The sequence below is a fragment of the Crocodylus porosus genome, unplaced genomic scaffold (genome assembly GCF_001723895.1).
Source record: "Crocodylus porosus isolate Cpor-Errol unplaced genomic scaffold, CroPor_comp1, whole genome shotgun sequence".
NCBI classification, from domain to species: Eukaryota; Metazoa; Chordata; order Crocodylia; family Crocodylidae; genus Crocodylus; species Crocodylus porosus.
The window spans coordinates 2,544,585-2,566,353 of record NW_017728919.1 but is presented as its reverse complement, the minus strand read 5'-3'; the positions used below and the strand labels follow the sequence as shown (position 1 = coordinate 2,566,353).

At 47.4% G+C, this 21,769-nt stretch overlaps 1 protein-coding gene and 1 long non-coding RNA gene across 8 annotated transcripts in view; both read left to right on the top strand.

Annotated features, from left to right (window-relative positions):
• Window positions 1-12,053, top strand: part of MYO9B (myosin IXB) — a 54,732-nt gene extending 42,679 nt beyond the window's left edge. For 4 of the 7 annotated variants that reach the window (XM_019538371.1, XM_019538374.1, XM_019538372.1 and 1 more), the window contains 14 exons: window positions 867-965; window positions 1,588-1,764; window positions 2,260-2,301; window positions 3,480-3,591; window positions 4,258-4,331; window positions 4,604-4,796; window positions 5,111-5,239; window positions 5,628-5,733; window positions 6,786-6,917; window positions 8,300-8,423; window positions 9,913-9,960; window positions 10,445-10,587; window positions 10,881-11,008; window positions 11,157-12,053. In XM_019538371.1, the coding sequence (XP_019393916.1) occupies window positions 867-965; window positions 1,588-1,764; window positions 2,260-2,301; window positions 3,480-3,591; window positions 4,258-4,331; window positions 4,604-4,796; window positions 5,111-5,239; window positions 5,628-5,733; window positions 6,786-6,917; window positions 8,300-8,423; window positions 9,913-9,960; window positions 10,445-10,587; window positions 10,881-11,008; window positions 11,157-11,608 (1,959 nt within the window). In that variant the 3' untranslated portion in view covers window positions 11,609-12,053. Of the gene's footprint in view, window positions 1-866; window positions 966-1,587; window positions 1,765-2,259; window positions 2,302-3,479; window positions 3,592-4,257; window positions 4,332-4,603; window positions 4,797-5,110; window positions 5,240-5,627; window positions 5,734-6,785; window positions 6,918-7,054; window positions 7,785-8,299; window positions 8,424-9,912; window positions 9,961-10,444; window positions 10,588-10,880; window positions 11,021-11,156 lie in introns of those variants that run through there. The other 3 variants (XM_019538376.1, XM_019538375.1, XM_019538377.1) reach the window with 3 other exon arrangements.
• A 563-nt stretch (window positions 12,054-12,616) lies between these two features.
• LOC109312364 lies at window positions 12,617-18,112 on the top strand. Its single transcript, XR_002101795.1, has 2 exons — window positions 12,617-14,676; window positions 15,202-18,112. It is a non-coding gene; the product is annotated as an uncharacterized LOC109312364 (long non-coding RNA).
• The last annotated feature ends 3,657 nt before the right edge of the window (window positions 18,113-21,769 follow it).

Genomic DNA, 21,769 nt, shown 5'->3' with positions numbered 1-21,769 from the left:
AGCAGACCCAGAAGTAGACCAGAAGTACTTCTGATCCACTTCTGGGCTCATTGCAGAGCATGTGGGGTGGGTCCCGGGTGTCCGTCCCCCTCCCCCCCGCTTCTGTGGGACACGCCACGCGCCCCAGCATCACAGCGTTCACAAGCTGTGCCTGGTACCTCGAGGTACGTAGAAAAAACATCTAAAGCTGTGTCGGTGGCCGAATTGCTGATTCTCTGAATCAGGATTGAATCTTTAGATTCAGCTTAATGGAGTTGAGGACAGTGATCCAAATCAACAAATTGAATTACTGTCCCCAATTCGGGCCAAATCTGAATCCAGTAAGTCCTGCTTTGCACACCCCTATACGGCTGCACTCCTGGTAGTCAGGAGCTGTCCAGCTCCACTAGTGTGGAGTGCAGAAGGCTTTGATAACTTGATGCAAAACTAGATTGTGCCATGACACCAAAAATTAGTTTTTCCTCTATCCAGAGGTTCTTGATGCACATAGATCAAATCTGTATGGCTCAGTTCTGTCCCAGGCAACGTTACCATGCTGCTGCTGTGTGCATTCCTCCTGAGCCAACAATTGTGTGGCTTTGTTTGCATGGTGCTTTGCTTAGAGGCAGAGACTGCTTACCCCACCTGCAGTGTTTCAGTAAAGCGTGCACAAGAATGTTTCATTTGCTTTTTGAAAACCCATTGGGAGCAGAAGAGCAGTGATTGGGGAGGAGGGAGAAACTAGGTAATAGCTGTACTACTTTGACAGCAGCTCCTTACCTCTGCAGAAGTGTCTGGTCTGGTTTGGCCAAATGGCTAATGGCTTAATATACACTGGACATTTTCACCTTAAATGTGTTTTTATGACAAAGATTATTGCCTTTCAGATAAATGACTTGCACTCTCAGAAGTCTGCTATTGAATGCTTGTTTTTCAAAGCCACAGACAAGTTTAGAGGAAACATCAAAACCATGTACTCTGCTCCCGTAAGTAAAGCTTTGTTACCTCCAGAACCAATGTGAGTATCTCACAAACAGTAGCTTGGCAAAAGAGTGGGAGTTTAAGTGTATTTTCTAGCTCCCCTTATTAGTTTTGCCTTTGGCCAGGCTCTTACAAGAGTTAAGCAGGAACTGGGGGAAAAAAAAGTAATCAAATATTTCAATATTTTTATTTTGGCAAAGAAGTTTGAATGCAGCTGCCAAATCCTGCAGACACTACTCATGAGAAGAGACACTTCTTTGTTTACCTGTTAAATATCCACTCTGTTGCAGATGGTCGCCCATGGTCAGAAACAGCCTGTCTTCATTGTCCTCAGTCCGTTTATGTTGCCCCCTTAGTTGCCAAAGAAGTGTGCAGAGTGCTTTCCCATGCTCTCGGCCCTAGCTTTGCCTCGTCTGGTTTCCCTTCCCTCACATAGCACATTCTTCTGACTGTGCTTTGTGATGTATTGTCTTCAGCTAAAATTGTGAGTGTACTCTCTCACACCTGATTTGTCAAAATAGGCCATAAAACTTTATCCAAAGAGAAGTGGATAATATCAAAAGAGAAGAATGATCCATTGTATTAAACTGATTGTTCATATTTGAATAATGTCTTTATTTTCTCTAGGATGGAGCAATCCATGTTGGCTATAAAGACCTGATGGAAAACTATCAGCTTCTAGTTGTAAATCTGGCAAAAGAAATGGAAGAGAAAGAAGTCAAGCTAGTTTTAAATATCTTCCAATCCCTTCTTGATGAGTTTGCCCGGGAATATTTCAAAAAAGAGGAGCCTGAGCAGCACAAGGTATGGTACATTCAACCATTGTATAGCCACGCTGTGTGAGAGAAGTTACTTTAAACTTCAGAAAACTAGAACTACATTTATTCCAATTGTTGTCATGAGGAAGCTATGTAACTTCGGAACATTTTTCCACAGAAGTTTTGTTCTTTTGGAAATATTTTTCAACGTAATAGTCAAAATCCCCAGTACAGTACATTTTAGGGGCTTTAGAAACGCCTTGCATTGCTTCATGATGGTCATTTTGTTGTTTTTTTTAAGATTCTGAGACAGTAACAGCGAGTTGGGGAGGATTTTTGTGAAACTCTTCTGATGGTTCCGCAGTTCCGGTGCCTGATCAAGAGATGGCTTGCTGAGCTCTGACAAGGACCTTGTGCAGCTGCCTCGGGGAATGGGCCATAGGAGATTTTAAACAAGGGTGGTGCTGGAGTGGGGGCTGTAAGGTTCTGTGGTGAGAGGAATCCTTAAAGACAAATACAGGGGTTTTTTTTTCTGTTGCAGCAAAGCAAAGCTCAGAAGAAGAAACGAAAACAAGAGCGTTCAGTGAGTATTATTTTTGTTGAAAAAAGCAGGACACCCCCAGCCTGGGTTGGGGTCCCATCCTACTAAGTGCTGTGTGGGGAAAAACCTTCCCCAGAGTGCTGACCCCACTGGCTGTACACTGACTTTATATCTTGGTTTTCAAAATAAACTAACTGTTAATCTCTTAACTGCATAATGTTGCTGCTTTTGTCTGTAATCGTGTAGCAGAGTGCAGAACCATTTCCTGGAATGGGCTCGCTTTATTCAGTCATTATGGGGTTGTCTACATGGAACCAGTTGTGAAAATTTAATACAAATTAGCTACAAGTGTGAATTGAAAAAATACATTTATTTTATAACATTTATAACAAGGATGTTCATTATTTAATGGTGACTTTAGTGTGGAATATCTTTTTGGCTGATTTGCTCTGTTTTAATTTGAACGTGTGGCATGGAGGTCCCTGATGCCCAGCTGCCCACACACCATTGACAGGTCTGCAGCTGAGGATCTGGGAGGTCCTGACCCTGGCTGCCTACATGTATCCAGTTGCAGGCATGCCTTTTAAATGTGTGGTTACGTAGGGCACTGGAAGCCGGCTCCCCAACACTAGGCTTCCCATGCACCTGCAGTCAGTCCGTTTTTGGGTTCTGGGATAAATCTGACATATCAATCTTGCAACTAAATTAACATCTAAATAATTAAACACTTTGTATAACTGTGCTAGGAAGCTGTACATTAAAGGGTGTGGATGCTTGTGCTTGATGCACAAGCTGATTGTTCTTTGGGTTTGACCACTTTATCTGAAGTTGTGTGCTTAAGGTTTTCGCCACTGGCACAGAAGCATTTGGCACTGGCTTTTGGTTTAAGTGAATTGCTGTCCAGGTAGGCAGCCTGGTGTATCCCTAAACGCATCTAGTTTACCTGTGAAAATCTTTTCTAGGATAAAAAATATGCAGAATGCTTAAAGGAGAAGTGACTGTTCACTGTTGGCAAGCTCTAGCTTCCATGTGACTGGATTAAAGCTACTCTCCAGTAAATGTCACAGTTATTGAAGTGAGGCAGCTCACTCCATTGGGCCACAAGAATATCTGGGTATAGGTATGGGACTGGCAGAGGAAATTGTGAAAGAAGAAATATACAATGGTAGCAGCGTGTCTTTATAAACAGAAAGTGATTTACTTCTCTCCCTCCTTCCCAGATTGAGGAGCACAATGGGCATGTGTTCATGAACTACCAAGTGAGCATTCGGCAGTCATGTGAGCAGTGCTCATCCTACATTTGGCCCATGGAGAAGGCCTGTCTCTGCAGCAGTGAGTGAAGTGCCTTGTTGCTCTGCTTAGTCTTCAGAAAGACCCGAGTCCTTGTAACTGTCTGGCACAGACAGGGAGGGCTTAACAGGCAGCTGGCTGGGCTGGAGGCAGAGGCAGGCAGAGCCTTATGCAGTGAGAGGGCACATACAAGCAGCTGACACAGTAGGAAGTGGCAATTCTTTCCAGCTGCTTCAACAACTATGCTTTAAATGCAACTGCTTGTTGCTTTTGCTTTTGTGGCAAAAGGTTGTGGGGTGAGGGGGATTTAGGTGAAATAAGAAAGGAAACGTACCACTTCCATGTAGCCATGGTCTGTCCAGCCAGTGCTCCCGGGAACCTGAGAGTGATTTGCCATTTCTCTTACATAGATGAAGGGGTTGTGTAGGCTGCAGACATATAAGTGACTGTAGTACAGTGCTGAGGTAACTCGGCGAGCTTTAAACTAGTTAACTCAAGATGTGGGAGTATCCACATGTCAGCACAACTTACCAGTTAAATTAGAGCCTTCTGTACATATGCTTCAGTCAGCTGCAGTGCTGGCATGCCCCAAGGTACAATTTGGAAAGCACTCTGAGTATAGCTTATTCAAACTAAACAACAAATGAGAGGAAATTCAGCATTTGACTCTGCTTTGATCTGTTTGTAACAGTCCTTTCTTCTCTGTAGTTTGCAAGTTGGCTTGTCACAAGAAATGTGTGTCCAAAATTCAGAGCAGCTGTACATCTGGTTTTGGAAGAAAGGTGAGAACTCTTCTGCCTTTAGAATGTACTTACGTAATATGCTAGAAAAGTTGATGCCAGGGATGGTCTGAACAACTGCAACTTCACAGTGTTACAGTCCAGGTAGTGGGCCTGCCATGGGGCCTCCTGCAACTAAAAGTTAGCAGCGAGCCTGGAGTAAAGCACTCAGCTTTCATATCTCAGAGCCAGGTGTAGCAGGAGACAATAACTTAAGTGAATTCGGTAGCTTGGAAATTGGCATCCAAGTCACGCTTGTACTGTATCAATTCTAGAATGATCAAGATGCAGAATCGCGTCACTTTGGGGTTTGTGTGAGTTCCTTGACCAGTGATAAGAATTCAGTCCCCGTGGTCCTGGAGAAACTGCTAGAATATGTGGAGATGCATGGCCTCTACACGGAAGGCATCTACAGGAAATCTGGGTCAGCAAATCGCATAAAGGAGCTGAAGCAGTTACTGGAGTCAGGTCAGAGATGATGTTATCAGTCGTTTTTGGTTCCATGCACGGAGTGCTGCTGCCTTGCCAGTCTCAGAGCAGCTGTAACTCCTTCTTACACCTCAGAAAAGCTTTTCAGTGACAGTGTCTGCACTGTGGAGCCTGGGGTACAGTTCCGTAGCTGTCGTCGGCTACTGCATGCTCTTAAATACCTACCTGAGTTGCTGTACAGGCTCTGTGAGTATAGATGCAGTAGTGCTGGAATTCTTTCCGAGCTCCCAACTTTGAAAGTTGATTCTGCCTATTTGAGGAATCAAATATCTAAATGTGCTAACTCTTTTCAGATCCAAATTCAGTGAAACTGGAGAATTTTCCCATTCATACTATCACTGGGATCTTGAAGCAGTGGCTGCGGGAGTTACCAGATCCCCTCATGACGTTTGCACAGTACAGTGACTTCCTCCGAGCAGTAGGTAGGTTTGTAAACACGTGGAAGAGCAGGAAGAATTATCTGTGTTATTTACCGTACTGGAGGACTTGGTGCCCTAGTACCAACTGTGTTTACTAGAAGGTATCGACTCTAAATCGGGATTAGAAAATGTTTTTTTTTCAGAGTTTCTGATGTGACTTCAGTATTCCATTCTCATTCTTCAGACTGGGGGTGTCTAGGCTAGACTTTCAGGAGACAGCTGAACTATTGCATACAAAAGTAGGAATGGCTCTGCTGCCTAACTACACTCTTACTTTCTGTGCAGTGATTACTTTTGCTCATATCCTCAAAGGACAGTCAGTGGTCGCTTTGGGCAGCAGAACTTTTGTGAGCTCCTGAATTAAATCTTGTGCTCTTATCTCCTTATGCAGAGCTACCAGGAAAGCAGGAGCAGCTCTGTGCCATTTACAGCGTCCTTGATCAGCTTCCACAAGCCAATCACAACACGTTGGAGCGACTTGTCTTTCACCTGGTCAAGTAAGTGAATTTTCTGTCTTATTTTTGTGCTAATTGCATTTTCCCATGTCATTTTTCCAATGACTGTTAGGGAAGTCATGTAAACTGAAGGTATGAATATTCACCAAAAGGATGTTGAATTTATCTTGCAAGCTTCCTGACAGCCTGACACTTTTGGGGTGGTCTGGGCAGGATTTAACTGTTGTCCTGTAAAATTGACACAAGGATGAGGGAGTTTAGTATTGGCAATTTGTTTGGGTTTTTTGTATATAGAGTAGCAGTTTGCTCTTGCGTTCATGTGCGTACACGCACGTCCTGAAGGAGTGGTTTTGATGGTATTGTTTTTGATATTAGAATCTTGGTTCAGGACCTCCTTGAAAGTGTTCCTTCCTCCATGTGTTGATGGTGGAGCTATCTTGAATGAGTGTTGTTCCATCCTGGGACCTCCGAGGGATAGCTTCTTGTGCGCTTGTCCCAGAGAAAGCTTTGGTTTTACTGAAGAAGCTTCATTGAAGAAGACTGTCAGCAGACTTTTGAATTTCTTTTGCTTTGTCCTCCTAACGCTTGTTTTTTCAATTTTTTTTTTTTATTATTATTATTTTCCTGTGGGGTCTCAGCATTAATGTGGTGATAAGTGTCTTGCTTCTGTGAATATCCACTGGTGAAGATGTTGGTATAGCTGAGTGACAAGCATTATAAGCACTAAGTGCTTGTAGCATTCTAGTGTTGAGGTGGAAAGCGCTAATAGGGCACAGGTTGGAAAGGCTGTGCTTGTCAAGGGATCCTAGAGTCCTAAAAATAATGATATCTGACCTTACAGGTAAAGTGCAACTGGCTTGCTAAGCAGGGCTTATCCAGGCTATCTCAGTCTTTGGATTACATTCTCTTGCACTATGTTGCATGCAACAAGCTGTAAACTTAACTCATGTCCCAGGACTTTCTGCATGTAGTGAATCCTTCTGGGAACTACCCCCTAACCATCTTGTTGCTATACTTGGGAAAAGTTTGATCAGATTGTTTCTAGCAAAATGTGCTGAGAAATACTCACTTTTTTTCTACGCGTTGAATTTCAGGGTCGCCCTGATAGAAGATATAAACCGTATGTCACCCAACGCTCTGGCTATCATCTTTGCTCCATGCCTCTTGCGCTGCCCTGATAATTCAGACCCTCTAACCAGCATGAAGGACGTCTCAAAGACAACAATGTGAGTGTCAGATGGTTTGCTTTGGGATCTATCTGTGGTCAGTATGTAGTATGGGAAATGCCCTTCCAGCCCTGTGTGGACAAGTGCACCTCCTGTTTCTTGCATTTCACTATCCCCTTGAATGAACTATCTTCCAGCCTTGTAAACAAGATGGTTTTGGTGGACTGAGAAATTGCCACGGTCCAAGTTCCCATCTTGACTGGGCCCTTGAATTTGTGTCCTTACCCAAGCCCTTCATCTGTCTCAGTTTCTCGGCATGTAAAATGGGATGACACTGTTGTTCTTGAGACGCATGCAAGGTTAGTGTACAGCATTTTGTACACATACATGCTCATTTGTATCGTGCATCAAAAAAAATAAAAGCTGCGTTGGGGCAAGGCCTTGCATTTTGTTCTGCCCAAGGAGCCCTGACTGGAGCATCAAGGCATTGCTGTGTAACATTAGTGCTAGTCAGCGCTTGAAAATGTTACCGCTTACTCTTTTTATTGGTTTGTGAGTGGGGTCCTGGTTGGGTGGGGATACAACAGCATATTTGTATAGGATAAAAATCATGATTATGCTATTTATGTATAAATGTTGTTGTGTTGAGAAAAGAACCACTGTTTTGATGGTAATAGGAACAGAAACAAACCTGTATGTTTTATATCTGCCTGGGAGCCTGTCAGCCTTCATGTTGAATCTTTCCGGGAGCTGGGAGTTCTGCCTATCCCATCTGTGCTGACTACTAATAGGCCTTCTGGATTCACTGCAGCTTCTCTAGCTTTCCAAGTGCTTATGACCTTTGCTGTGTCAGGTCGCCCTTTGAGCAGCCTCCATCTATTTAAACAAAGAGCCAGAGGAGAAATTAAAGAAGTATTTGAAAAATGACGAAGTGACAGCTTTTTCCAACTTCTGATTCGGTCTGCTTTTCCTGTGGGGTCATAGAGGTGGAGAAGGGCAGTTTCGGGAACGTTCTGTGCTGACCAGTGTCTGTGCCGGAGCAGGGAGGACAGCAGGTAGAGACAATGGAAATAGGTAGCAGGCTGGTTGATGTTTGTTCATTTACCATTGTTGCATGGAGACGGTGTGTGAGGTTTGGGTTCTCCTGGTGAGAACGTGCATCATTTTGTGTAGCACCGTTTTGTGATTGTGGTCAGTTTTGCTTGCCTGCATAGCCTCTTTGCCTTGTATCACACAGCACTGCTTCTGTAAAGAATTCATCTGGAGAGCTGGCTTTGAGGGAACCATCCCCATGTCTGTCTGACATCCCTGACCTGGATATAGTCACTGATAGTGTTAACGATACATCCACATGTCGGTGATGCTTCTCATCCCCATAGTTGTCCATAGGACGCGTCTACTTGGAGACAAGTTTCTGAATAAAGTTTTGCTCTTTCATGCAGGTGTGTGGAGATGCTAATAAAAGAGCAGTTGAGAAAGTACAAGATAAAAATGGCTGAGATTAATCAGCTGGAAGCAGCTGAGAGCCTTGCTTTCCGTCGGCTTTCGCTGCTTCGACAAAACACGGTAAGTACTGCAGCAAGCCCCAGGGCCTCGCATCCCAGCAGGCAGACCCCAGTGGGGGTGCTGAGCCCAGCACTTTATTAGGAACAAATTGTGCTGCCACGTGGGAGTCTGGGTTTAGTGACATGAACAGAGAGTACCTCCTGGACTTGTGAAGTGCACCTAGGTTCCCACCCAGTGATGACTCCTCTGGTCAGGAATATGAGCTTGGTCCACAGCAAAAGGATTCCTTCACTCTAGGGGCTGTGGTGGTTCTCTTGTTTCAGGTGTCCTCTGCAAATGCTATGTTGTGTGTCTTGAGCTTTCTAGATTAGCTAACTGTGCAAAGGCATCACGTGGTCAAAGCCTCTTTGGGCCTGAATACATCTTAAAATGTATATAGTACATAAATCTGTTGTCTTTCTGTGGGTTAGTGGGTGAAACAAATTGCCCACTTTAAGAACCTGTTTCTAGTTCTGCCACAAACTGCCTGAATAGCCTTGGACAACTCAAGTGCCTCCTTGGACTCGGTCACCCCTTCTGTTAAACTGGGGAGTTGGTATTTGCCTGCCTTTTGGTTTGCCAGAGGAGTTTTCAAATGCAGAGAATGAAGGAGCTGTAGTGCAAGAGGTGGGTCTTACACTGCTGACTCCAGCCCCAGTGCTTGCACCTCCTGGCTAAGGAGGCAATATGGGAAGGGTGGTGGGACAAGGATTGCATTACCATATCCTGTGCTTCTGCTTCTCTGTGTACTATGTAGTGTGTGATCTGGATCAAATCCTGCCTAAATACTCCTGGTCTGACTTCATGAATGAGTGCTCATTGCCAAACAGAACTTGCACTGTGATTTTTGTCATACTTCCTCAGCCTGGTCCCATAGATCAATTGATTTTTTTTTTTTTTTTTTTTTTTTTTTTTTTTTTTAAGGAAGGTCATATTAAGGCCTTGCCCTTTAAATTTGTGGTATGAACCTCTTGTTGGATGCTAAGCAGCACTAGGCAAGTAGGTTTTAAGCTGCGTGTCTACTTGTAGGAAGGATGTAAGATGTCTGACAGCTGAGGAATGAGATTTTCCATGTGGACCTTAGTATTGACTTTTGTATGACTATTTGCTGATTCAGACGCTGCTGTAGCTATTCTGCAAACTCTGGAAATCTAACCAGGAGTGAGGATTTTACAACAGGAACAACTAAATATCACTGGTGGCCAAGAAAAACTTAAAAAGCTGTTTGATGTGACATTGTCAATAAGCTGTTTTACAGAGTTAAAACATGCTGAGCTGAGTGAAAGGATGTTGATGATGAATTATCATGTATCTGTATGCTTGGGTAGATTGTTCGTTTCATAAAGCCTTTAATATTTTGCGATTTTATCTGGCTTGAAATTGCGTAACAGCAAAAATTCTTAACAGCTAGACCTGCTGTGAATCTATATAGTTTTAATGAAATTTTTCTGATCAGAAAAAGTTTTTGCAATTACCTGCCATAGTGAATTTGGTCTTCATCTTTCTTTAGCTCTGGCCTGTAAAACTTGGGTTTTCTTCTCCTTCTGAGGGGGTACTGGTATGTACAATACCTGACAGGTTCTACATGCATGGTTACTTCTCTTGTGGCACTACTGCATGACTGGGAACTTGCTTGGTTGAAAATGCACTTAAAACAGTCCAGACTGTGTGCACCAATACATTCTTTCCCTACCTGCATGTACAGCTGTTTCCCTGCTTGTTAGCAGTTCTAAAGGTTCATACTGGCTTATAATTGACTCTCAAAACTAAATACCAGTAAATGAGGGCAAATTGAGTTTTTTCTAATAGAGGATGCTGAAACAAATCTGGTGAATAAATTTTTCATGAGAAATTAAACTACTCTTTGCCCGATCTAAATCTGTTTGGAGTGGGTAACTAAGAACTCTTCTCCACTTCCGTTAGAGTCCTTCATGTGCTGACTCCCCTGCCCTCTGCCTTTTTAGACCCAATGCATTATCCAGACTAGAGCGTAGCTTTATCTTGCACCTGATCAAGAAATATGACGCAGTTATCTCTTACAGAATAAAAGCCCCCAGCCTAAGGGAAATGATGACAATGATTTTCCTGAGCTGGGCTTACTTCAGGAGGAAGAGGAAGCATCTGATGCTGAGAAGCGAGAAAAGGAGATTTTGATTGAACGAATCCAATCAATTAAGGAGGAAAAGTGAGCCCCAGTTTTGCATTTGGGATGAAATTCATTTAGCTCTGCAGCTTGTTCCTTGTGCCTTAGGAGGAGCATAATACGCTGCTTTAATGTTGTAGCGTGATACCAAAATGACTTAATTATTTAGTCAAGTATTTAGGAAGTTGGAAAGATAAAGTAAGAGGTTAACAGGTAAAGAAAAATGCTTTGAAATATAGGTTGTTAAGGCGGCGATTTAGTAGTTCATGTCAGTGGGCTTGGTACATATTGAAAGTCTTTGCCCTTCTGGAGTGCTACAGTGTGCGTGTTTGCAGGGAAGACATAACTTACCGATTACCTGAGCTTGACCAGCGATGCTCTGATGAGGAAAACATGGACTCGGAGACCTCGGCAAGCACGGAAAGCCTGCTGGGCGACCGAGCAGGGAGGCTGGATGCCGAAGGTCAGTATTAAGGTAGTATGTGCTTTCTTATCTTCTACATCCCTTACCCCTGCCCTGCAGCCTGACATCTGCTTAGAACCGATAGTCTCCGTTTGTGTGTTTAAAACTGTGCGTCTTACTATCAAAGCACCTTGTCCTTTCTCTAAAGGAGCTGCTCTGTCTGGATTCCAGAGCCGTGATCAGAGCCTCGGCGTGCTCGCCAGAGACTCTAGCAGAGCGCCTGGTGTTTCTCTTCCTTTGGCCTCCGCAAACTCCTCTCCTGCCTCCTTGGCTACAAGACACAGATCATCTTCAGTGCTGGTCAGCATGAAAGTACCCCGCCGAAATCCAGTGATGCCAACAGCAAATATAAGACTTCCTCATGGGATCCTCAAGCTGACGGAATCCCAGAGCAGGACTTCAGTTTTGGAAGGGTCTCAACTCGTGGTGAGACGGAGGGAGCAGCCAGCAAGGCGACCTGATAAGATCCACTCTGTGTACATTGCACAAGGGTCGGCGGTGGCCCAGGCTCAGGAATCTGTGGATGAATATGAACCGACAGCAAAAGTGAAGCGGCGGTTTTCAGACCCTTACTCGCATGTGCCACCTATGCCTGAGTGAAATATTTCAGATGCCCGATTCTTATGTTGAAGGTTGACTGCAGCTCCGGCGCCATCCCCTCGAGGGCTGTGAAGGTGCACATTTGTCCTTGTAGATGGGGAGCTGGCGGCCGGGCCCTCTGCAGCAGGCCCAGGTTGAGCGGAGCTGCTCATAGCAAATGGTATTCTGCTCTTTGTAAGAAATCTAAATTAAAAGGAACTGCAGAAGAAATAGGATCTTAAATCTGCTTTAACTAAAGTGCATGGAACTGAGCCTGTAAGAGGAAGGCATGGGCCCTGGTAGGACCAGAGGAGAGTGGGGGAACCTGGGGCCTTGCTCTGTACCGGTTATGTTTCTACGACAGCTTCCTTGGCGGTTTGCGGAGTTTTTGGTATTGTAATGGCCTTCACTGAGGCCAAAAGTATATCGACATGTTGATGAATACATTGCACTTTTTAAACCCGGTTGTATGCGGTCATGCTCACTCATGCTGCTGTGCCAGTGCCGGCCCTTCCTCCGGGGAACGCTTGGTGCTGAATACAAGCCGGTCCCCGTCACTTTGCTCCTCTTGCCACGTGCAGGAAGGGGCTGGGGCGGGGGCTTTCCACGGGGCAGGGGCTTGGGCCCCTCCACCTGCCTGCACGGTGCTGCACCGTGCCTGGCCGGGCCGTCGTGTGGGGATGCGGGTCCGGGACTGGGGTGGGGCGCTGGGCCGGGGTCCCCGCAGGCCCACCCCACAGCAGAAAGATGGCAGCCTGCAAGCGACATGCGGCTGCTTCCAGTGCGGCTGGGCCCCATGGCGATGGCAGTGACACATCTGGAGCTGAACCTGGTGCGGCTGTTGAGCCGCTGCAAAGCACTGGCGGCTGAGCGCTGCCACCCGGGTGAGTGGGGGCTGGGGTTGGGGCCAGGGGCGGTGCACCCTGCTGGTGGGCACCGCATGTCTGAGGGGTTTGGGCGTGGGCTGAAGCCGTGGCTCGGGCTCAGGGCTGCTCCTGGCTCCCGCCCTTGTCACGTAGGCATGAGAGTGCCTGGGCTATGGTGGCTGCCTGTTCCCTGCCCCAGACTCAGGGTCGCTTCATGGGGCCTCGCTCTCTGGGGCCAGCTGCGTTGCTCGGCTGCCCGTGCCACCGGGCACATCCTGCCCGCTCCCTGGCCCCCGGATGCACATCTCCACTGGCCAGCCGAGCTTGGAACCCGGCAACCGGCCACATCCACCTCCCAGGAGGTGCTGCCCAACGCGCCCAGCCCTGACCACTGCCCCCTCGCACCCCGTTGCCTCTCCTAGAAGGACTTGTCGTAGCAGCAGATTTTCTGCCCGTAGCTCTGACAATCGGGCAGCCGCGTGACAGCCGTCCAGTCCAGCCTGCTGTAGACCACAGGGCCCTCGTCAGTCTGAAAATGATGTTGTCTGAAACGTGCGCCTGCTCCTGTTACTACTTGCACACAAAACCGCTATTGGGGAAATTACCAGGTTTTGGTTTGCCCTGCATTGGCTGCATGTCACGGTCAGACGGGTTGTCCTGCATAGGCTGGTGCCCAGGGGTGCAGTGTGGAGGTGGAAGGGGGAGAAACGCCCTTAATACTGGCAGATAACAGAGTCTGGCAAGGGGATGTGGAGGCACCAGTAACTGCTGACTTGCGTTTAATGAGTCATTTCCAAAACTGATCGTTTAAAACAGTCTCTGTTGCTGGAGATGTATTTCTGGATTTGGGAGGGAATGCTTTGTCAGCCAGCTAATGTGTGGGGCACCTTACGGTTCAGCATTATCTGGCCTTACTTGTTTCTTTGGGCTCCACAGAAGTGGCACGGATAAAGATAGGCTTCTAGATCGTGCGGTGAGGATCTGTTTGTTGCCCAGAAGAGAGTTTGCTTTTAATGCAAGGTGCAGATTCTGCAATCTGCATATGTGAGTGGTGCAGGTTAACTTCATACAAATGACTTGTGTTTACACATGTTCATTGGGCTTTTAGAAGCATGGTTAGATCACGTTTAGTTAAAGGGAAGCTCTCATTAATTGAGGTTCAGCCTGCATAGCCCTCAGCATCTGTCATTGCTTCCACTTGCTGCCCACACTGGTGAAAGTTTTGCTTGTTTTTTGTGGTTTTTCCCTCCAGTATGTAGGTGCTCTTGAAGAGGTGCTTCCTGAACTAAAGAAACACTCCAGGTGAGAGCTCTCTAACCAGACACAACATAGCTTACATGTTTTTACGTTAGTTTGGTACCTGTGAAACATGGAGCCTGGGGCACTGGAGTTGCACATACATTTGGGTCTCTGATAATAGGTTGCTGGCTTGTGCGTGGGCAAGGCTTCTTGATGTGGCTGGAGTCTGAGAGGTCGCTTACGCCAGAGGATGTTTTACTGCCATTAACACATATCCGATCCAGTAACGAAGTCCCTGGGGACTGCTGTCCCACTGCTGTTGCGGGAGCACTCAGCAGCCTGTTTAGACCTCTGGGGATCCATTGTGTGGCGCAGAAGCATGGAAGAGGTGATCTGCGTCTCGGAGCCTTTTCAGTCTCCATATGCGCCACAGGCATGACCTGTGTGGCAAGATGCGTCTCAAGAGTTTTTAGACTGAAATCTTCCAGCATTCTCCCAATTCACAGGTGCTGCAGTAGCTTGCTGGTAAGCTCCAGCGTGCCTTGTGCACTCCGCCTTCCACATAGGAACACATGCACGCGGGGGACAGAGCCTCCCCTCAGAAAAAGCACACATGGTCAGTGAGGCAGCTCTCTGTAACCCTGCTCTCTTCCGCATGTGCACCCTCACACTCTACATGTCCTGGAGAAGCTAGCGCTAGAGGTGTCAGTTGAGTTCATTTTCTGTGGGCAGTTCAACCTGTGATGCTTCCAAAAGTTAGCTGCTGGGGAGCCAGCTGTGAGGGTAACCCTGTCTCTGAGTAGTTTCTACTGGAACTCCCAGGCCCTATGCATTTGATTTTTCTGAAATGCTTGCAATAGGAAATGCTGACTCCTGGCTTTCATGATATCCTCTGACTCTTGCGGCAAGGCTGCCCCCGAGTTGATGAATGAATACTTCTGCAAAGTGAATTTCTTAAAGGGACATCTGGAAGCTGAAAAATGGGTAAGATCCTTGTCCAGCCTGAAATGCCATGCTGGGTGTTCTTTACTTGTGCTCGCGTTGCTGTCATTGTTCTGTGGGACTGAGGCTCTGTAATATTCCTCTTGAAGCACTGAGTCTCATCTTGGCCTCCACACTTGCATGTTCTTTCTCAAGATGTCAGTCAAGATCTAGAATTCAAGTGGCCGTGACCTCTGGCATTCCAGACTCGTTCTAGACATGTCCCAGAATTGCCTTTGTGACAGAGGCTGCTTGTTCCACACAGCTTGCCCTTTCGTCTGTGCCTCCTGTGTGGCACATTTCTAGAGATGTCTATGCATCCGAGAATTGGCATTTAATGACCTCTGTGCTGCAGTTCGATCTGTTGCAGTCGCAGCTGTCTATGCTGTGTCATTTTGCTCCCCTCCCTGTTGTTCAGGATGCAACGGTGGAAGAGCTCTCTAGATTCTTGCCCCAGATCACTCATTCTCCAGTGTCCCTTGCAGAGCATTGGGTTAACGACTCCTTTTGGCTATTTCTCTTTTATAGTCGTCATCAACTGAGAAGGCACTGGCAAATCAGTTCCTGACTCCAGGACAAACTACTACGGCCAAAGAGCAAACCCCAGCCACTAAAACAGTTCACCTGCGGATGAAAGCTCGCTGTACAGACAAGACACGAGGAGTGAGCTGCTCGGCACAGTATGTTCTGGTGCTAGTTCCAGGGAGTCACCTACCTCACCCAGGTGCTGTCCCCAGCATATGCTTTCCAGCCTTGAAATGACAGTGTCCTCAGGGGACCACTGTTGGTAGCAGGCCTCAGACCCATGGCTCTCTGTGGGGGCAGGTCATAGCCAAGGGAACTCTTACAGCTTCTGAGATTTTTTTGATTTTGTTTTTCTTGTTCAATTTTCCTCTCAAAGTGTGTGTTTTTAAAGCTGAGGATACACCCATCTCTCCCCAGTGAGAGCACAGATTGTCAGTTGGCAGCATGTTGCCTTCAAGGGGCTGAGCCTAACTTACGATCTGTGACACTCTTGGCTCCTTGCGGTGGATACAGGGCAGTTGTTCACTTGCTGACTGGAAGCATTAGAAAGAGGAGGATGCTCTGGGGATGAGATGTGCTTGCAGTTGGGCCCCAGTTCCATTTGTGTGTGTGTACCTAATTGCTTTGTCTCCTTGCCTCCCCAGGATCCCTTGTCTATCAATGGCAAGTTTCTATCTGAGAACTGAGTTCAGACGCTCAGGGTTGCACGCTGGTGCATGGAGTGGTTACAAATCAGCTGAAGCCTGCTTGACCCCAGGAGTCTGGAATGCCTCTATCAGACCAGCTGATAAGACACCCAGAAGTGGTAGCACAGATGTTGGTATTGTGTCGTGCCCAGTTGTGCCCTGATGTGATTGTGCCAGGCTGCTTCAGGACAGAGAGCATCTGTCTGCATGAATTCAGACTTACTTCAGGGTTGGGCACAAGAGTCCAGTCTTATTGTTACCTGTATCTCCTGGCACAGGCAGATTGCATAGTTCCAGGAGCCACTTGATTTCTAGATCCTGTTAACTCTTCTAAAATGCGTGACTGATCCCCACTGTACCCAGCCACATCAGTGGCCAGTTTCTGTAGCTGTTGCTGGAGGAGCTGTGCTTGACCTAGATCAGAAACCAAGCTGCTGTCATTTGGGAACAGCGATTCATTCAGTCCTTCTCTTCAGGCTGGTCTCTTCCGTTTCTCTGAACTGAACGCGGGTGCGATAGCTTGGTGCCTCCTCCGTGAAAGCCTTCTAAACCCTTGTTTCCTCAGGCAGGTGCCCAGACAAATTTCAACCTTTAATTTTCTTTGGCCTCTTGTAGTTTTCATGGATCACTGCTTATAAGGGCAGCCTGCCATGATAAGTCAGGCCTGGAGGTTTATAATGTGCTAAAACACAAGGTAACTAGTTTTCTTTAAAAAGAGATTCTAAGGAGCCGAATGTAAGGAAGTGCAAGTAAGTAATAATCTAACACTTTGCTGCTTTCTCAGAAGTGACACCTGCTTTCCAAAGTCTTCTGACTTTGATTTGGGTGCAAGGGTTTTACTTCCTGTTTGTGTAAGCCCAGGTTTTAATGACTGGCTTGCATGACCTGTGTTTAACTTACTGCTCTTTCCAATTGATAAGATCCGTGAGCTGTAATGTAATGTGCTTGTCAGCTTACATAGCAAAGTGCTTTCGGGAGAGCAGTCCTTGAAACATTTGAAGTATCCTAACCTTTCTGCCTTGTTCTCTGTAGAGGACTTGCACCCGATGAGAAACAGTCAGCACCGGAGCTGGATGCTGTGTTGCAGCACCATCAGAACGTGCAGGAGAAGTTAGCAGAAGAAATGCTGAGTTTGGCTCGCAGTCTCCAAAACAGCACTTCGGCGGCACAGAACATTATTAAACAAGGTAACCGGGTAACACCTGTTAGTACTAGGAACTCGGTAGGAACGCAGCGTAAGACATGAGTAGTCTGAGATATAGTATAAACAGTAAAATCTGTAACTGGCTGCTAAATACAGGTACAGGGGAAAGAGTTCACTGGCAGGACCTGTCTTTTCTTTGATGCATGTGGTCTTTACTGGGGGCAGACTTTCTTTTGTTTTGCCTTTAGCTATGTAAGAAACGGTGTCCAAAAACTTTCAAATGGTGGCGCCTGAAGCTATGGAGGTCTGACCTTTGAAGGCTTTGGGAGCTACAGATGTCTGGCACTTCTGCAATTGGGTTACTTCACTTATGGTCCTAAATCTGTCTGTGGGCATCTCCCTTGAGACTGCAGCTCTCAAATCTGAGTGCCGATAGTATTAACCACTGGGGCCCCTTTGTATTTTCTCCATTGTAGAGCCTGCTGGTCTGGCTGTCGGCACCACTTGGCTTGATTGCTCACCAGCCCCGAGATGTTATCTTCCTTCTCCTGAAAATCAGGTGACTCACAGCACCCTCTTTGTTCCCCAGACATTGTCTCAGTGCCTCAGGGTGCCGGACCTGAACTTTGAGAAGCCAAAGGATGAGTCTGAACGTCTTGAGCAGCATGCAAAGAAATCTGTCAACTAGTTGCTGTGGATAATGATAATCATAGTGTATTTTATTTTTATCAGCGTGATCCTCTTTATCAGAATTTTCCCTAAACTGAGATGACTGCCACAGTGCCCGTGAGCACTATGTGAAAGCCAGGGCTGTGTTGCACACGTGGATCATCACCCACTCATTTCCTCTACTAGGCTGGTAAACATTGGCTGCGGAGCAGCCGCCAGTCACTGGTCTCGTCTCGTCTCAGGGAGGAACTGTCAGACTAATTCTGTATCCCTTCCTGTGCCTTTGCTGGACTTGCTGGGGCACATTGAAGAGGAGGTTTGCTGAGTCAAGCCCCCAGGAAACCTTTTCATTTGGTTACTGTTGCTGTTTTCTTGAGAGAACTGGAATAAAGTGTTGATGGTGCATCCCAGCAAAGGTGTCTTTGCAGGCGACTCAGTGAACGCTAGCCTCCTAGCTCCTGAAGTGGTTGTGCCCTGGAGCAAGCCTGTATAGGTCCTATCTGATCCTGCTGTATGCAGGTAAAATCTTTGACTTTGAGATTCTCAGCCGGGGTGTTTGGTCTACATATGGTCTGCCCAGTCTCAGTCTTGCTGATCTGCTGCTTCCTGCATTTCATCACAGCCTCATTCTGTGCATCTGAAGAAAGTCAAAAGGGCTGATAAACCTTTCTTATGGTATGGGGCTATACAGTAGTCACGAGTGGTATTTGGAATTCAGCTGCCTAAGAGGTGGCTGCAGGAAAGCAGGGCTGTATGCACTTGCTCAATAAAAGGTTTGCCCAGAATGAGAGTACTTAAGAGCGCCTGTTTTACATAAAAACATTTTGTGCCGTGGAAAAATCTTGGGGGAGAAACTGCCTTGAAATGAGTGTAGGCCTGAAGCGTGGTGCCCTAAATGCTTGCAAAGTGGTCTTTCAGAACCAAGCAGCAATTTCCACGGCCCATGTAAGTGCCCTGGAAGTGCTGGTGACCCTGCTTAGATGCATCTGCCCTGTGTTTTCTAGGGATGGTTCCCCTCAAGGAGAGAGGTCCCTCTTCTCTGACTGGGCGTCCTTTCCAGGTCTGCAAGGGGGATTCTCTGCCTGCCCGTCTGAGCCGCCAGGTGGCTGTTGACAGCACCGTTCTCTGCAGCCCTCCTGGGCGAGGAGTGTGCTGGGAATAGCTGCTGCCACAGTCGAGGATGGGAGGAGAATTTGGCTGACTGCTTGGGTCCTGTGTTTGGAGAAGCAAGCTCTGTGTTTCATGGCGGCTTCTCCCTCCTTTGCATTAACCAGCTTGATTGGGACAAGTGCTGATCTTGACTGCATAAAGCCATGGTGATTGCACACACTGTCTGTTGTGCTAATTCTTGAATACGTTAAGTTACTGGCTAAGCTGTAAAGATCACTTATTTTCTTGTAAGCATTCCTTTGTCTTCGATAACTGCTGATCCAGGTTATGAGGACTCTCACCTGTAATAACCCCTGAGAAGAAACAAACAGTTACTTGCGAAAAACATTAACTTCCTTGGACAAGACCTCAAATTGTTACCATGCCGTCATGGCTTGTTGCTTTTTGTTTCTGCAGCGTTAGGTATCACTGGCGTGTGTGTCTGTGTGTGTGTGTCTGTGTGTGTGTTGCCCTGCTCAGCTGGCTGCTGTTTGCCTTAGAAAAGCCCTGCATTGCAGGTTTCTCATCAGAACAGGTTAAATCCAGTGCACTCAGTGCTTGCATGATAAGGTGCGAGTGCAGCTTCCTACTGTCTGCAACCCCTCCCCTCCACCTTTCACCCTCAAGAGAAATCATATTCTCCAAACATTGGTCTTCAGTTTGTAAGAGGTTCAGAGTCTTAATACAGCATAGAATCGCTGAGTCGGGAGGGACCTGGACAGATCATCGAGTCCGACCCCCCCTGCCATGGGCAGGAAGGAGCACTGGGGGCGGGAGGGGTCATAAGACCCCAGCCAGGGGCCTGTCCAGTCTCCTTTTGATCTCCAAGGAAGGTGAGAGCACCACCTCTCTGGGCAGCCTATTCCAGGCTCTGGGCCACCCTTGCCATGAAGTAGTTCTTCCTAATATCTAACCTCAACCTGTCCTCCCGCAGCTTGTGGCCATTGTTCCTGGTGACGCCAGGGGGGGCCCTGGGGAACAGACTTGCCCTGAGTCCCTGCTGCTGGCCCCTGATGAGGTTGTAGATTCCCCCCTCAGTCTCCTCTTGCGGAGACTGAAGAGATTCAGGTCCCTCAGCCTCTCCTCATAGGGCTGGCCACCAGTCAGATGAATTACCAAGACAGGTGGTTGTCTCCCCTCACCCAGTGATTGCTTTAAGTGGCAGCTGTGGCTTTGCCTCTTGCTCAGATTAATTCAATGATTCCTGTAGCTCAAGAGCAGCAGGTCCCCTCTCCTTTCAAAGTGGTTAAAATGCACATTTTTCCATACCCAAAGAGTTATAGACACTGCTAATGGAAAATTGCTTAATTTTCCTAAGGCACTGAGAAGACCTAATGGAGCAAAGAGGTTGGGCTTGTTAGTTGGCTGTTGACAGACGACCTGCTTTCAGACAAAGCGCAAACCTTTCTAGAAGTCTGGGTCATAGCAGGCCTCGGAGCACAGCAGCCTCCAGGCCTGGCAGCAAGAGTAGCTGCAGGTCAGTCTAAGCTGTGTTGGTGGTGAAGGTGTTAATGTACATGTCAGAGCTGCATCCTTGGGCTGCAGCTGGAGTTGATGGTCATACAGGGTCCTCCAGGGTGAGTGGTCTGTGGATGTCAACGGGCAGGGACTGTGGACAGCAAGAGCAGTGCATTGTATGCAGTGGTTCCCAAGGCAGAGTGACCAGTCCTGCAGCTGAGCCTGGGCATATACTGCACAAAGCCTCTGTGTACTCGATTCTGCAGTCTGTGTCTGTCCTTCCAGAACTGGCTGCCAGTTGGGGCAGACTTGCCAGATGGGGGAAGCAGCAGAGCTGCAACCAGAATGCTGTTCCTGACTTGACTTGCTTAGTATGTGGCAAGTCTCTGCCCTTCTTTCTGCCTGGGTTACAATACTGGAGTGGTACGTCATAGGGCTGCGGCTTAATGCTTTCATGCTAGCAACTGCCAGAGAAGTGCCAGTGCTGCCTTATGCTGGATAGTGTGACAGAGGAGGCAGATCCAGTGGGAGCACAGCCCAGCAGGAATGGGGCGACAGACAGCCATCAGTACTGAACCGACAGGGAATGGAGGTCCTTGTGTTACGCTCCAGACGCTTTGCCCTTGGGATGCTCAGGCAAGAAATGGCAACGTAGGGAAGTGAACAACTTAAGGAACTGTGTAGGAGGGGAAGTCTGTTTGTGTGATCCGGGGGAACATCCATGGAGCCCCGGTTCACTTCCTTCCTTCCACTGGGATAGCCAAGTCCCGCAGCACATTGGTAAAACCAGCCGGCTTGTTAAGATGCTGATAGGAAGCTTGGGGGTGCATGCGCTGCCATCGCCTGATCTCTCTTGGCCTGTGCGTGTTTGCTGGGTCTGTTTCTCTCGGTTGGTAAGCCAGTAGCTCCTTGCAGCAGCGGTGAAATCCCTGTAAGGTGCTGTAACATCTCGCAAAGGCCTTTGCCTTTCAATGGCAGCTACCACATATAGCAAAACCCCCGGCATCTCACCTGTGTGTGGAGCAAGCATGTTAAATGTTCATGGAGCATCTGAGCTACAGAAATAGCCAAAGAGGGAAGAAGTGGGTGGGAGTGGAATCGGTTCAAGAAGGACATGGATGGAGCAGACTTTGCCATGGGTAGTAAGTCCCCCAAGTGAGAGGGAACCTCCTGAGACAGTGTTATGGCGTTGGGCTCAATGGAGCATAAGGCAGTGAGAGTGGTTATCAATTGCCAAGTTGCAGAGCAGCAGCTTCGTCCTGTTGCCACCAGTTTAGACCCTTTTACTTGGCTGTCCCCCTGTATCATCTTCTCAGCGCTGCACTGCATCTGTCCCAGGCAGTGGCTAGTATCCTGGGTTGCCTTGTACACTGGGGGGGACATGGAAGTGCTGGGTTGTCATCTGCCTAGGCTAGATGCGGGTGATAGCGGTCTTTCTCCCCACACAGACCCAGTCACACCTCTC